The sequence below is a fragment of the Erpetoichthys calabaricus genome, chromosome 1 (assembly GCF_900747795.2).
Source record: "Erpetoichthys calabaricus chromosome 1, fErpCal1.3, whole genome shotgun sequence".
NCBI classification, from domain to species: Eukaryota; Metazoa; Chordata; class Cladistia; order Polypteriformes; family Polypteridae; genus Erpetoichthys; species Erpetoichthys calabaricus.
This window is the reverse complement of record NC_041394.2, coordinates 70,681,703-70,697,388: the sequence shown is the minus strand read 5'-3', so window position 1 is coordinate 70,697,388 and position 15,686 is coordinate 70,681,703. Positions and strand designations below refer to the sequence as shown.

Genomic DNA, 15,686 nt, shown 5'->3' with positions numbered 1-15,686 from the left:
GGATCTAATTATTACTATATTCCTTAAGTGAAAAAATGCTGTCCTACTAATCTGATTAATATGTGATTTAAACTTAGGTCAGTCAATAATCACCCATAAATTCTTTACCTCTGTAGTGACTTTTAAACCTAATGGATCAAGTTTATTTCTAACACTCTCACTATATCCATTTTTGCAAATAACTAAGATTTCTGATTTCTCCTGATTTAGTTTGAGAAAAATATTACTCAAAACAACATTGTAATAGGAAAGCATGGTGATCGACTCAGTAACATGATAGACAGAAAAGTCACATTGGACTGGAGGACTGCATATTTACTGGTTATTAATATTATTTTCATTTAGTAATGAAATACTGTTTCTGTTACTATTTTGTTTTTATGGACGCCACCATGCTGAGTTACTGTTGTTACAATGTGGTAACAATTGCTACAGAATGAATCTCCAAAAATATTGTAATTAGTGTACTCAATGTAAAATATAAAAAGTTGCCTATCTGACATGCTATTTTATAATTTTGCAAATATCCTCAAAAAACAATTTTTCATGTCTGTGTGTGTATAGGTATGTGTTTTACATTTCCTGGATCCTGACTGTTTGTTTTTGTCTTCTTAATAAAATTCTTTGTTACCAATTTGACAGCAGCAAAAAATAAGACAGATCTGTAGTAATGGCATTCGGATGTTTTCTCTCCCAATCAACCCCATTTGTTAATCAGCCTTGCCTTGTGGAAGACCTAACAAACAACAATCCGACTAGGAATCCATTAGGTCTGAGCCACTGAAACATGCTTCACCACCAGGCAGCCTAAGCAAGTTTTCTTGTTTGCACAGGCCTAAAATAAGCTACGCTTTTAATGTTCAGTAATTTCAAAATACCCAAAAATGTTCTTCAATTTAAACTTCTGGCCTTTCGTGAAAGAATTGAAAAACAATAATGGCACAAATGGCAGACACAGTTGCTCAGCTCATGATCGATATGACTGGATTATAGTGCATAAACATTGTGCTAATAGCACTTTCTCACAGTCCTGTGAGACTGTATGATGATAAGTCCTCACATTCTGCTGGTTCAAGCAGATGGTATTGTTCTAGCAAACCTTGACTACACCGTGGCACATGCTATAGATGACTTATGCTCACCTTTCCCACCACATTTACTTTTTACATTAGAGACAAACAGGAAGTCAATATTTATAATAGAACCATCCTTTGTGGAAGGATAGGGCTACCTCCTCAAGAGCCTTTTGTTAGCAACAAACTAAGAAGTGAACATCCTACGGTCCACATGGATTTTGTATTTTTGTTATTGTTTTTCTTTTGCCATCTATTACAGTGTTACATAATAAAGAGCTTACTAAGAATATACACAACTTCCATACTAGTTTTTGCAGTAGTGTAGTTTGCGCAATAAAGCAAATAGGGCCTGAACAAGGATTTAAGCCCAGAGTCATCTTCCCTATTAAGTCCCAGCACTCCAATGCCTGATATACAAGGCATAACACACTAAAAAAAGACTAAGGGAAAGACCAACAACACACTTGAGGGATTATATTTCACAAATGGCATTGGAGCATCTAATGAATTACCCAAGAAAAATTCTGGTGAGGATAGCTTTGCTTACTCTGCCTAGCTCAACATATTGCCACAACAGCCATGGGACAAGTAGAGTTGAAGTGAACTGATGCTTTTTTATTGCATAATTGTATATTAAAGAATCTGTAGATTTGGTGGTTACTACAACTAGTATTCGTCTTACTACTGCATATTATTAGTACCAATTACATGTCATCATCAGTTACTTCAGTCTTTTTTATGATGGAAAGCTGAATTTCTATACTCCTCCTTTAATTACTTCGTTCCTGGTTTGATTGGTTCTCAAGTCTCCTTGATCCTGTTCACGGTGGAGGGGCCTGGAGGCTGTACCAATGTCAGTAATGGGGGCAAGTTTAGCAACTAACCCTAACCAAGGTATTCATCCATTGCACACCTACACTCAACCACACATAGACTATTTCAAATCTTCAATTAATATGAATACAGATGTCTTTATGATGTTGAACAAAACCACAGGTAGTTGGAAAAAATCCCATGCAAATATCAAAATTCCACAAAGAAACAGAAAAAGATTCCAAACCAGTGTTCTGTAGCTGTGGTAGAGTGTCAAAATATAGGGAATGACGTTTACTTAAAATGTTAAAATAGATAGATAGATAAATAGAAATGCCCAACAGTGGTGGCTCCTCCATTGCCTAACTGACAAGATATTGGGACTCAGTAAGTGCTAAAGGGGAAATAAGAGGCTAAAGCCTATCTCCTTTAGGAGAAAAAAATGTTAGTAAAATAATTAATAAAGGGTTTAAAAGTGTTACACAAATCGGCTGATGAGTAAAATGCTAGCCAGACCCAAGCAGCTGTGATTACACACGATGGAAGCGGAACCTGGCGATATGAAAAATGTCACGTGAAAAGAAAAGCTAGGGGTAAAGATTTGTGATATACCCTTCCCTTGGTGCCTTAAGCATATGCATATTTTGCTTAATGTTTGTTCTTGGGCTGTTTTCACTTAAGGTATATGATTGTATCAATAATATGTGAGAGGAGTTTCATTTTCAATGTCTCCAACTCATAAGGTCCTATTCTACCTGGAGCCTGCTGACGGTATTTTGTTATTGGCTGGAACTGAAACCCTTCAGCCAATCCTAATATTACACAGTCAATCGTAAATATGATGTCGTGGGGTAGTAAACGCATTTTCTGTTCAACCTTCAGAGCTACGGGGTGTATTCAAGAAGAGAGCTTATTAAATTTTTCAAGTGTGGAAAGAGTTACTGTATATACAATGATATCGTTCATACTTCTATTATTTGTCGACTTGACTTTGGCTGGTAAGTTATACGATCGATTGATGTTAATAACAAAAGTCTCGATTTTAAATTATTTTTTCTTTCATAAAAAAGTGTCAGTTTTAAGTTTTTTTGTTTTTCCTGAAGAATTGTATTTACTGTCACTGTCGGTCGTGCCATCCGGCGTTTAGATTATCCTTTTAAAAATATAATTTTGGTTTGAGCTGCTGACACCCTGATCCGGTATCCTGCGTGTCGAGTTGTCTTTGTAGAATATGCAAGTTCTCTGGGTTTCTACGTGGGTTTTCTTCCAACTACCCACGTTTTTGTCCCTCATCCTCATTGAAGTGCAGGCAAGGTTTGGCGATGCTAAATTGACCTTATGTGTGTGTAAAGAGTTGTTTGGTATTTGAGCCCCGCGATGAACTGGTACCTTATCCAAGACTGTACTCTTCATTACGCCTGATGTTGCCGGGTTAACCACCTCTCCTCCAGAAACGGCGACAATCAATTAGATTAATTGGGTTTGAAAATATTATGTTTCGTTGTCTAAACTGTTACTATATCTAAAAGGTAATTGCATTTTTCATCTGAAATCGAAAATATTAAAGGGCTAAAGTGTATTAGCCCGCTAAGAAGAAAAGGCACCCTTGCAGTCAGAAACACGATTTAGTAACGGGTACGTTTATGGACATCCATCCATCTACTCATCTTCAAATATACTGTGTGTATACCTCTGAATTGCAATATAAACAGTACTTAAGATGATTAATATTAAAATGATACTAAACACAAATGAGAGACAATTATTTCATTAGTTAAGTTTCAAAATTTACGTTCTGTACGTTCCGGTTTCCAGATACCTTATGAGAAATCTAGTCCACAAAACATTTGTTTTTCAAGTAGCTGATAAATAACAATATTTTTAAAGGGTATATCTTGCATCAGTTTGTTGTTTCAGTGAACGGCAGAGCATAATGCACCCTCACACTTGTACGAACTTAATTGCAAATATAAGATTTACGATAATTATGAAAACCATGCAAGTTTATGAGATAAATGAAACTGATTAAGACGTGCTACCAAGTTGAACCGTTTGTTTAATGTGTATATTGTTTAATTTGCTTCCAGAAACCCAATCACTGAAGTATTTCTACACAGGGAGCTCGGGAGTGACCGAGTTCCCTGAATTTGTAGTTGTGGGGCTGGTTAACGACGAGCAATTTGTGTACTTCGACAACAACATTAATAGAATGATCCCACGACAGGAGTGGATGGCAAAGTCTGAAGGTCCAAGTTACTGGGATGGACAAACACAGGCTCTCATTGGCTCAGCCCAAAATTTCAAAGCCAACTTAGGAACTTTAAAAGAACGCTTCAACCAAACTGAAGGTTAGTGAATATTTAATGATGGATAACTGGGTTTTATTATTTGCAAATGAAATGAAATATACATTGTATTTTCCAACTAAACATTACTAACAACATCGGTAATAATTCTTTAATTTTTCAGAGTGCCTTCCTCACAGGTAGGACTTAAACCCGTGATCTTTTTACTGCAAGGCAGCAGCGCTACCACTGCACCCCCTGCGGGTTATTTTTAAGGCGTTGTTGTTATACTTGGGGATATGATTTTTTAAAACTACTCACATAGTTTTAAATAATTTTACTGGTTAAACTGATTTCATGCCACCACTTCAGTATTAAATTAGTATGTACCTAGAATAAATAGCGTTGTGTTGTTTAATTGTGAAGTTCTGATGTGAAGAGATTCTAGTTTTGTTTATGTCAATACCACTTTACATGTAACACTGTTTGTGGTACTGTTATGAATAAAACAGCACTTAAATGTTGATATTTCTTTAATGGCATGTTACTGTTTTAGGTAACCATGATTTAAGACTGCCACTTAATCTTTATTTATTTGTTAATTTACCCGTGGTTGCTATGTTCCAAACATTACACTTGTGCAGGGTTACAGTTTCACTTCAGCCCTGCCCTTTTCCCTCTCACTTTCACCCACCCACACACACACACACACACACGCACACACTCCAATTTTTAACAAGCTTCCCACTTTTAATTGTAATGTCTGTACCTTTGATGTTGTCACAGATTGGGTAGTCAGTTTTGTGGAGCCCCCCCAGTGTACGTAGCATTAGGAGGCAGACAGTGACTGATCGAGTTTATACTGAAAATGTGTGACTGTCACCCACTGTTCACCTTCAGTGACGGTCACATGTCTGTCCTGAGTCCTGAAAGGCCACTGTGCTTGTAGGCTTTCAATACAAATCTTTTTTTTTTAATCCAAGGCTAATTCTTGTCATGCAATGAGCTTCTCACTTCATTTATTTTTTTCATCACTCAGAGTTTAAAAATGCGAGTTTCATATTAATTGCAGTTTTTACTTCTGTTAGTAGTATGTCTTTTTATTTTATAAACCTAGCTCTGCCCCCTGCTCGCTTTGCTCGCCCACCCCCGGGTTTGGTTTACCGGATATACAATTTAAACAGATTGTTATTTTCATGGGAATTGTTTCATATGCATTATTTTCACTTTTACTTTAAAACATTTGTAAAAACAATACTTGCCCTTTGTTTCTGGCCCTGGGCATGGTTACATCTCTCTCGCGGGATGTATAACGCTGCTCGCATTGTGAAGGGGGGGCGGCTGACCACACGCTAAGGAGAAGCAGTTGGATCATCTGCTGGCTTGTTGCTGCTGGTGAGCTGCTTGTCGGCTGCATGTCGATCATTTAAAAGATAGATAGATAGATAGATAGATAGATAGATAGATAGATAGATAGATAGATAGATAGATAGATAGATAGATAGATAGATAGATAGATAGATAGATAGATAGATAGATAGATAGATAGATGCTTTATTAATCCCAAGGGGAAATTCACATACTCCAGCAGCATATTGATAAAAAAAAAAAAATATTAAATTAAAAAGTGATAAAAATGCAGGTATAACAGACAATAACTTTGTATAATGTTAATGTCGTCCCCCCCCCCCCCCCCCCCAGGTGGAATTGAAGGGTCGCATAGTGTGGGGGAGGAACGATCTCCTCAGTCTGTCAGTGGAGCAGGAAAGTGACAGCAGTCTGTCACTGAAGCTGCTCCTCTGTCTGGAGATGATACTGTTTAGTGGATGCAGTGGATTCTCCATAATTGATAGGAGCCTGCTCAGTGCCCGTCGCTCTGCCACAGATGCCAAACTGTCCAGCTCCGTGCCTACAATAGAGCCTGCCTTCCTCACCAGTTTGTCCAGGCGTGAGGCGTCTCTCTTCTTAATGCTGCCTCCCCAGCACACCACCAGAAGAGGGCACTCGCCACAACTGTCTGATAGAACATCTACAGCATCTTATTGCAGATGTTGAAGGACCCCAGCCATCTAAGGAAGTATAACCGGCTCTGTCCTCTCTTGCACAGCGCATCAGTATTGGCAGTCCAGTCCAATTTATCATCCAGCTGCACTCCCAGGTATTTATAGGTCTGCACCATCTGCACACAGTCACCTTTGATGATCACGGGGTCCATGAGGGGCCTAGTCCTCCTAAAATCCACCACCAGCTCCTTGGTTTTGCTGGTGTTCAGGTGTAGGTGGTTTGAGTCGCACCGTTTAACAAAATCCTTGATTAGGTCCCTATACTCATCCTCCAGCCCATTCCTGAAGCAGCCCACAATAGCAGTGTCGTCAGCGAACTTTTGCATGTGGCAGGACTCCGAGTTGTATTGGAAGTCCGATGTATATAGGCTGAACAGGACCGGAGAAAGTACAGTCCCTTGTGGCGCTCCTGTGCTGCTGACCACAATATCAGACGTGCAGTTCCCGAGACGCACATACTGAGGTCTGTCTTTAAGATAGTCCACGATCCATGCCACCAGGTATGAATCTACTCCCATCTCTGTCAGCTTGTCCCTAAGGAGCAGAGGTTGGATGGTGTTGAAAGATTAAAAGCCTATACAACAGCTGTCCTTTTGCCACTTCGCATCTCTGCCGCTCGCGTTGTGAAGGGGGGGGGGGGCGGGGGGGCGGGAGCTGAATGCACGCTAAGGAGATGCAGTCGGATCATCTGCTGGCGAGCTGCATGTTCTGCTTGTCGCTTTAAGAGCTGGGAGCACATGAAGTGTGTCTGCCAAAATCATTCCAACAACTGCTAGGTTAGATGTCCGTGAACTTGTTTTAAATTGTTTGTAAGTAAGGCATGACGTGCAAAAGTCACCGTCTCACGGTTCTTGCTTACTAAGGTTGTAATGTCTAGTCTTGTGTGACGTCAAAGTGTCTCTCCGAGATGATCACATCTTGTTCGCTTCGGTCGCCCCCCCCCCCCCCAAGCCCCCCGCCCTCCCTGTGCTATGCTACAGCCACTTTGCATCTCTGCTGCTCACTTTGTGAAGGGGGTAGCTAAATGCACGCTAAGGAGAAGCGGACGGATCAGCTACTGGCTTTGTGCTGCTGCTGCCGAGCTGCGTGTTCTGCTTGTTGCGCTGCGCGTCAATCATTTAAAAGCCTGTACAGCAGCTGTCCTTTTGTCTCACTGCCTTGTCTTGCAGGATGTTGAAAGTGTCTTCCGAGAAGATCATGACTTGTCTCCGTGGTCTCTCACCCAAGATTTTTTTTTTATAATAGAGAGACCTGTTAAAATATGTGAATAAGTTAGAGTAGTGCCCCCCATGCACAGTTTTACACAAATAATGTCATCTTTTGTTATTTCCAGTGGACATAAGCTGTTCCTCCAGCCACCACAGTGTATGTAATAAACTGACTAATGGAGGAGAGGACAGCAGGGAGTGTGTCTGACAACAGTGGGTTGGGGTTCTGGCGTCTAAACATATGTGGCTTACCATAACTGTGATGTATGTGACCTTCTACCTTTTCCAGGCTTTTTTCTGTGCTCTTACCTCCCATCTGTGAATCCTTGTCCATGTCCATTTTTTACTCCACTGTAAACTTCCAGAATCTGGAGAATGGCTACTTATCAAACACGTGGCTCGGTTTGCATCACAAATGATGAGACATGCTGGCTCTGAAAGGATTACATGGGCACTAGGCCGTCTCTTTCTTCCTCCAGCAGACCACTCTTCTCATCTCAACAGACTCTCTTTGTTATACGTTAGTCTTCAAAGTGACAGACGATGATGGTGAGCATTAGGAATAAACAACGGATGTGAATGAAACCTGTAAGGCCCAGCATCACTCTGACTCACCAAAAGCCCCTGCACTCTCACTCCCAGAAATTGATTGGTTCTTAAATGGCTGCAGTCTCTCCTCAGCATATCAGTCTATCACAGGTCAGTTTTATCTGCTTAGACTTGAGTTGTATTTCACTCTTTTTATTTATTTTCTGGATCCACTTAATGCATTACAGGGTAATGGGGAGCAAATTCATCGCAGTTGATCTGATGCACACATCCACACTCACTGACACTGGAGCAGATAACAATCACCGACTAAAGTGACAGTCAGACATTCAGGAAAGAAACTGCAATATACGAAGTGATCCTCAAGGAGAACATGCAGATGAAGTTATTTCAAACTTCAAGTCATTAAAGATGGTGTCAACTATCATTGCTTAGCACTTATAAGGGTAATTTGCAGAACTTGCAAAAAGTCATACATCTCAGTCACTTTAACTACAGACAACTAATACTCTCATTACAAAATGTGAGGTCTTTGTCATTGTGTACCAATGCTAGTTTGTAGGAGCTCCATTTTTACATCAACCATAGCAGATGGCTCCAGTTCCACTAACAAGATCTGGCCACACAGGCTCAGCTTTCAGTTTTTTTTTAGTTTATATTTTGCAAATATCTGTTCTCTGTCACCCAGTAGGACAGCAGTTGGCTCCTGTCAACAGTTTTATCCATTCAGACATTTGTTGAGCTCCAGTATATGAACACACACTTGTGTGCCTGAAGGTGAGCTGCTCTGTTTCATGTCTGACGTTGTGTACAATTATGTCATAATGACTTAGGGATGGGCCTGAGTGCAAAGTATTAGTTTTTCAGGTCTTGACACCTGGCCACAGATTTTCAAAGAGCCCCCTGACTCTGCTGTCTTAAATTGTCACTTGACTTAAATGTAACTATTGTTATAAACATCTGCACTGTAGATATAAAAATGCCTTTGATATTTTGAGATGTTCATTTAATAAATGTGCCACCCCACTTTCTCAGTTATGTGAGGGTCTTATTTTCTCTCACCGTCCTTCAGTCTTCTTAGTTGAAATCATCTTTGAGTGTGAGACAAAAGTTCTCACGTGATAAAAGTCATTGTTCTCTATTAATTGGGGGTTGTTTCTCTCAAGGCCAAATCACATTAGATGACTTTTCCAGACATTTTCGGCTGTAGCCTTCATTTATATTACATAATCATACTGAGTCAGTTACTCCAACTAGTACTTGACTCAGTCCAATACAATCAAAAAGGTTTGATTTTGTTGTTAGTTGTTGGGTGAGCTCTGTGTGTATGAGAACTGAAAAAAATTAATGCAAATCTGGAAGGTACATTCATTTAATGCAACAGCGAGGAATGAAGAGCGCAGTTGTTTTGGACCTCACAGATAGAAGAGAACCTGTCTCTTCTATCTGTCCTATATTTACTGTTTTACATACCACAACAGAATGGAAAAACAATAAAAATAGACTGAGATTGCAGCTGAACTCGTCATACCTGTTTAACCCTTCAAACAGCACTGGCTCTGTCAGGCAGCCCTTTATTGGTTGTCACAAATAGGGGTGAGCCCACCTGTGCTGGACGGTCGACCCACAGTCAGTAAACATGACGTCAGAATTGATTTTCAGTCACGAAAACATGAAAACAGACATGGTATGACAGTGAAATTAGTGACTGCAGTTAGCAAATCCGACATACCGGACAACTAAAAGTCACATAATGTGATGTCAGTTTTATGTGACACACTTTCTTCAGTTACAGATCTCTAGACAATCCCAGCCTTCTTTAGACATGATAATGTCTTGAGGTGTTTAACATTTTTCAGAATAAAGGAGATTTTCACCTGCTGGAAGCATTCTATCTCAATAACGCTCTTTTTTCCTTTGCTATGCAGTCACTAAGGTCAAGGGAACGAACCTGTGCCCACCACATTATCAGGATTATGGAATTGTGTAGAATCCCCGATTCTGACACTGAGCATTATGTTCTATGTCACACTATGAAGGTCTAATTTCACTCTGTTGTCACAGCTGAGCAGTTAATAATGCAGGCCAGCAACCCTTAGTCTTTGAGTGAGAAATAAATAGGTTATGAAATCATCTTTAATCAAATAAGTGAGAAGAACCCCAGTTTTCCACATTCACTTTTCACAACATATTTATTTGTTAAATACTGTCACATTTACAGGGAAATTGTCATTCACACATGCAAATCAACGTGTAGCAAATTAACTCTCTGCAACGCTATGATTTGTCAGTACAACCTCAAAACATATGCCTTCCTTACCTGAAAAATCTTAGGAACTGTAGAGTACTAAAAAACAAAAGTCATATATACATGTATGTGATCAAAATAAACTCTATGATCTTAACAATATTTAAAATGTTACAAACATACATTCAATAAACAAAATATCTTTTAACAAGTTTAAACTGTATCCATCTAATGTTTCAAAAGTTTTTTTTTTTTTTCAAATGTTTCTGATGTTTCTTTCTTTCACCATCCATGTCCTTTGAATTTTGCATCCAAAGTTTAATGGCTGCCTCAACCTGCAAGGGTGCTGCTTTGGTGTGTTTTTGTATTACATCTGCAAAGAAAAAATATAAAGTCAAAACATGTTATATCATTTCAGATGCTCATCTATGCCCCTTTGGAACTTCATTTGTAAAATAATTTGTTAGACCTACAGTGCATGAGGTTTATATAGGCAGGATGTATGATTAAGTAAGTAAAACATTAAGGGTCCGGGCTTGAGTGCATTTCACGGTGATGGTGTAAGAGTCGGGACTCTAAGGCAGTACAGTGAGAGGTGAAAACATTCAAGGTGTCTTCAAAATGTGCTGAAAATAGTTAATACAAAAATAAACATCCTGCCATCGTCAATATGTAATATTATCCCTAATAGACCTGTTGGTCAATACGTCCTTTGCACTAAGCCCAGACATCCCACCAGTGAGACTTGGGTGACGGCCAAGATAAAACCCTAACAACTTCATGTTCCTGTTTAATGTGTGAAGCAGTGGAGTTGTTGTCTGAATAAGATCAGCAGGTACTTTGTCTGAAGTTCTGTGAATCCTCACAGCCCAAGTTCTGCCACCAAGAACTCCATGTTACCCACAGACTCTCTGAACTCCCTCCAGCTGCTCAGCTGTTACTCGATCCTCTCACCAGCACATCAGGTCCTTTAAGGCAGGCTGCTGTTGGCACTGCTGGCACTGAAAACACCACAACCCCGGGCACCACTGATGGCTTAGACCCAGGGAGGCACATGCACTGCACAATATTGACTTTTTACTGACTGCGCACAAATGTGCTTTAGTTGCTGCACATTTGCTGAAGTGGATTGTCGAAAAGCTTCTGATGTGCCACTCGTATGAAGATAACGTACTTGTACCACGTGTGCAGCATCCGTTCCTTGCAAGTGCATCCCTGAATTTGAACAAGACTTGACACCGAATAGATCAGGGGTTCTCAACCTTCTGTCTTGGCATATCACCCCCCAGGAACTGAAATGTTCCAAAGTCCCACCATTTTTTTCTGGTCTTGAATTGTTTCATACTGACCTGTTATTTGGTAAAACTAAAGGTGAAAGTTCTTTGACTGTCCAAACTGTCGTATGTAGAGGCTTTAAAAAGTTTTTGTGTATGTGTGTCATTTAATATTTCTTATGCATGCCCAATGTTTTTTAATTCATTATTTTTTAATGTAACGCGGCACAGTGGCGCAGTGGTAGCTCTGCTGCCTCGCAGTTAGGAGACCTGAGTTCGCTTCCCGGGTCCTGCCTGTGTGGAGTTTGCATGTTCTCCCCGTGTCTGCGTGGGTTTCCTCCCACAGTCCAAAGACATGCAGGTTAGGTATATTGGTGATCCTAAATTGTCCCTGGTGTGTGCTTGGTGTGTGTGTGTCCTGCGGTGGGCTGGCACCCTGCCTGGGGTTTGTTCCTGCCTTGCGCCCTGTGCTGGCTGGGATTGGCTCCAGCAGACCCCCGTGACCCTCTGTTAGGATTCAGCGGGTTGCAGAATGACTGACTGATTATTTGTTAATGTGTGAACAACAGTGTGGTTTGATATGGAATACAAATTTGAAAGTCTTGCATTTACGCACTTTTATTTTACAAACATACAGTTAAGAGATTGAATTTCATGTGATGGAGCGAGGGGGACCTCCCAGGTTTATTGAGAATAATGTGATCATCATGGACTCCAAGATTTACCTTAACATGTGCACACACTAAATGTATTCACTTAGAGTTTCTATTCCTTAACTGAAAAATAAATACTGCTTAAAACCAATATTAAAATAAATCAAACGTTGTTATTGCCACATAAATAAGTAAATGTCAGACTAATTTGGAATATTTTAATGTCCACAAACTCTTTAAAGCTGTTTTGTTAAGAAGCAGCCTTGTCAGAATGTCACTTGGTCTGTTTGGTGGCCTTTGCTGTTTTGAGACGAGGCGCGGAGTGGACATAAGCCACTGATTAACACAACGGGCAAATATAATCTGCAAGGGAACTGAATTCAGATTTCATATGCCACGTACCCGCTGTATTCATTTTCCAAAATCTTTCATTCCTATTTTTAGATTTTTCTCAAATTTACGGCTACGTTTGTGAAATGAGAATTCCCGTCACACAGCCTTTGCTCCGCTGCTTTCGAGTTGCCTCATATAAAGTGATCAGACTTTGCTGTTGCTTTTTCTTGATTATTAAAGCAGAATTAGGCCCTGAATCGGACAGACTGTTAGTGCAGGACGCACTTCGCCTTCTTCACTTTCTAATGCTCTTTAGTTAAACTGTAGCCATATTTATAACAAACCGAGGATAAACACAAAGCTTCCGTTCTTTGTCATTCAGCTCTGCTGCGAAATTAAAGCCTTAGAACTGTGTCTTGACTTGCACCTCTGTCTGTGTCTTTAGTGCATTTGGGTGTAAACGTGCTGACGGCACCCAGCTTTTTAATTATATGTTTCCTTTGCTCGATAACCAGCCACTAATTCTTAACGTACAGCAGGTTTAGTACGGCTGAATGGATCCAACAGACTTACGTGAAATGACGTTGATGTAATCAAAATAAACAGAAATAAAATAAAATGACTATATATACGAGAGACAGTTCGCACAACACACAAAACACCAAATAAAATGGTCCACCATTTCTGATCATTCTGAAATGAGAACTAACTTGAATCATATCGTACTTATAGAAGTGCAAAAGAAGTGTGGCTGTTGATTCCGGAGCAGCAGATAAGCCGTTGACTTTGTAAGGTCCGTGTCGTAGACAGTTCTGTGCTTTTGAGGCTCAACAGCGAGCGCTTTGCGGAGTTCAGAGGGAGTTCTTGCTTACAGAACCCGCGCATGCGTCCTGGTGTCTTCTACCTTTGCCGTTTGAGCAGCTGTCGGTTAAGTTTGCGCCAGACGCCAATCTGCAGTTTAACTTTACCAGTTTTTTTGTTGCGCGCTTCCTTTTTCTCTTTTAACCTTTTAAAAAAAAAAAGTCAAGTCATGAGAAACATTCTAACAGTAAAGTGTCCCGTTCATTGCCCGAATGTGGAAGCATCAAGGAATACCTCGAGAGTGCAGGGACCGTGAAGCTGTCAGGAGGACTGACTTGGCGTCCCATTCGCTGCCTGGATGGCGATGGCGCCGCCAAACTGTCAGAAGAACTGCTTTGGTTCCTGCAGTGGCAGACGTCCCGTCTGAAGCAGCGGCCCATGTTGGTGAGACCCACAAAACGTCCCACCTGAGCCCACACAACACAACATTATAAAACAATCAAATGCCAACAGACGATTTAGCAAAGCAGGCAAATACGGAATAACAAATGGCCAGTCTGAGGAGTGCCAGCTGCTGAATATCCACATTTATACTCCGAGTGTTAATCCTGTATAAACTGTAGGCTTTACCTCCAGCACGACTTACACTAAGCGTTAAGTTTATTTTTTAAGACCACACATTCAAAGTTTCCAGCTAAAGCCAATACTTTCAAGGTGTAGTACACTTTGTCATTTCAAATGTGCGATTGTGTCATTTAATTGTATAATAGTGTGGCTGAAAGTAAATGTTTGTTCTGCTGATGACCGATTGGCATGTTAAGTAATATTGCAGTAATGTAAAAAAATGAAATGCAAAAGAAGGAATCAAAATTTTTCTTGCCACCTTTTCCGTGACTAAAAGCCATTTAATTTTTTTATGGTTGCTTAAGTATTTTCCTGCTCTCTTACTAGATCTCTTCATCTAATAGAAATAACATTCAGGACAGTAAAGTTCTGTTAGGACCGAGCGTAGCAATGTGTGAATTCTCTTTAGGCTCCTAAAATATGAAATGACTGTCTTTGGGCTGAATGTCTTGGTCCCCTGTGGTCATAGTGTGCCATAGACTCATCGTGTTTAGGTGACGTAGTTCTCTCTAAGGGGCCAATATGTGCTTTGTGAAGTGGGCCCACCTACAGAAAGCTTAAGGTGGGCCTGCTCAAGTGTTTTTTTGGTAGGCGACCCTGGCCTACTCCATGCAAAGGAAGCCCCAAGTGGGCCCACGGAGGCATGTATGCTGGGGTCCTGGTAAGCAGGCGCTGTGACACACCAGCCAGTGAGTGTGCCCACCTTTAGGCTCACGTCTGTGTCTGTGGGTCCATCTGATCACAAACAGCCAATCACGACAGCTGACAACTGCACATTGAGACTCGTTACATCCTGAGCTGGCACTGACTGGTCACCTGCTGTGTCACTTCCAGGGCACAACACCCCCCTAACCTTCTTGGAAAGGCTCCACATGTCTGGTGTGTGGAACATCAAGCAGTGAGCAAGTGCACATGAGTGGCCGTCTTTACCCTTCGCACTTACAGCCACTTTCCATTTTTGAAAGTTGTTTAAACTACTTGTGTGCCACTTTGAAATCCTTAAAATACTTATGATTGTTGTTTATGACACAATTATATAAATAAAGGATTACAGTTTGCTAAAATATAAAATGTGTGAGAGACAAACTGAAATTACTCTTTCACTCACATTAAACGTTTTAGCAGATGTAGTAACAACGAGGTGTCCACAGGAGGGCAGCAGCGCCCATCTTGTCTGCACTAAAAGCAGCAGCGGAAACTCACTGAAGTATCGGGGGTGCAGGCAGCGGGAGGTCAGCACGTCATCTTCATCTCTACAGTTAAATGATCGCCGGGACAAGAGCAGCGTCAAGCAGAACTTCTGTTATACAAGATCATCAAGTCTTCTGAAATATCTTGTTTAGCTGGAAAATGTTTAAAATGAATTATGAGTTTTGCCTTACGTGGAAACGCCTCAGAAGGGACTGCAGTTGAACTGTGACCCCCAAAATGTGATTGAATTCCAAATGAAAATAAACCTTAATTTTTGGAATAGTGCTTAGTATAGTAATTATTAAAAATGACACCTTTCTTCTTAAATCTTTAAAGGATATAGGAAATTCATTCTTTATTCCCAGCCTTACATAAAAAGACCATCATTAAGTGTCGCTATGAAACCCGTCACCATGTTGTAAACGTAAAGACAAGTCGACAGGCCAGTAGAATATTCAGCCTGAATGTGCTTTGACGTCACTCATTTATCACAATAAACTAAAAGCTTTCAGCTCACCGACTGTGTGGCCTGCAGTCTAATCTTAATGTCGTGTGGCAAACTTCAACA

The 15,686-nt window shown here is 40.5% G+C and overlaps 1 protein-coding gene across 4 annotated transcripts in view; it reads left to right on the top strand.

Moving 5' to 3' along the window:
* The first annotated feature begins 2,712 nt into the window (after nucleotides 1-2,712).
* The window catches only part of LOC114642890 (class I histocompatibility antigen, F10 alpha chain-like), a 48,895-nt gene continuing 35,921 nt past the window's right edge, over nucleotides 2,713-15,686 (top strand). For all 4 annotated transcript variants that reach the window (XR_007936124.1, XM_051933026.1, XM_051933022.1 and 1 more), the window contains exons 1-2: nucleotides 2,713-2,887; nucleotides 3,977-4,237. Coding sequence is in view for 3 of the 4 variants with exons in the window: in XM_051933026.1 (XP_051788986.1) it covers nucleotides 2,728-2,887; nucleotides 3,977-4,237 (421 nt within the window). In the remaining variant the exon portion in view is untranslated. The remainder of the gene's footprint in view (nucleotides 2,888-3,976; nucleotides 4,238-15,686) is intronic.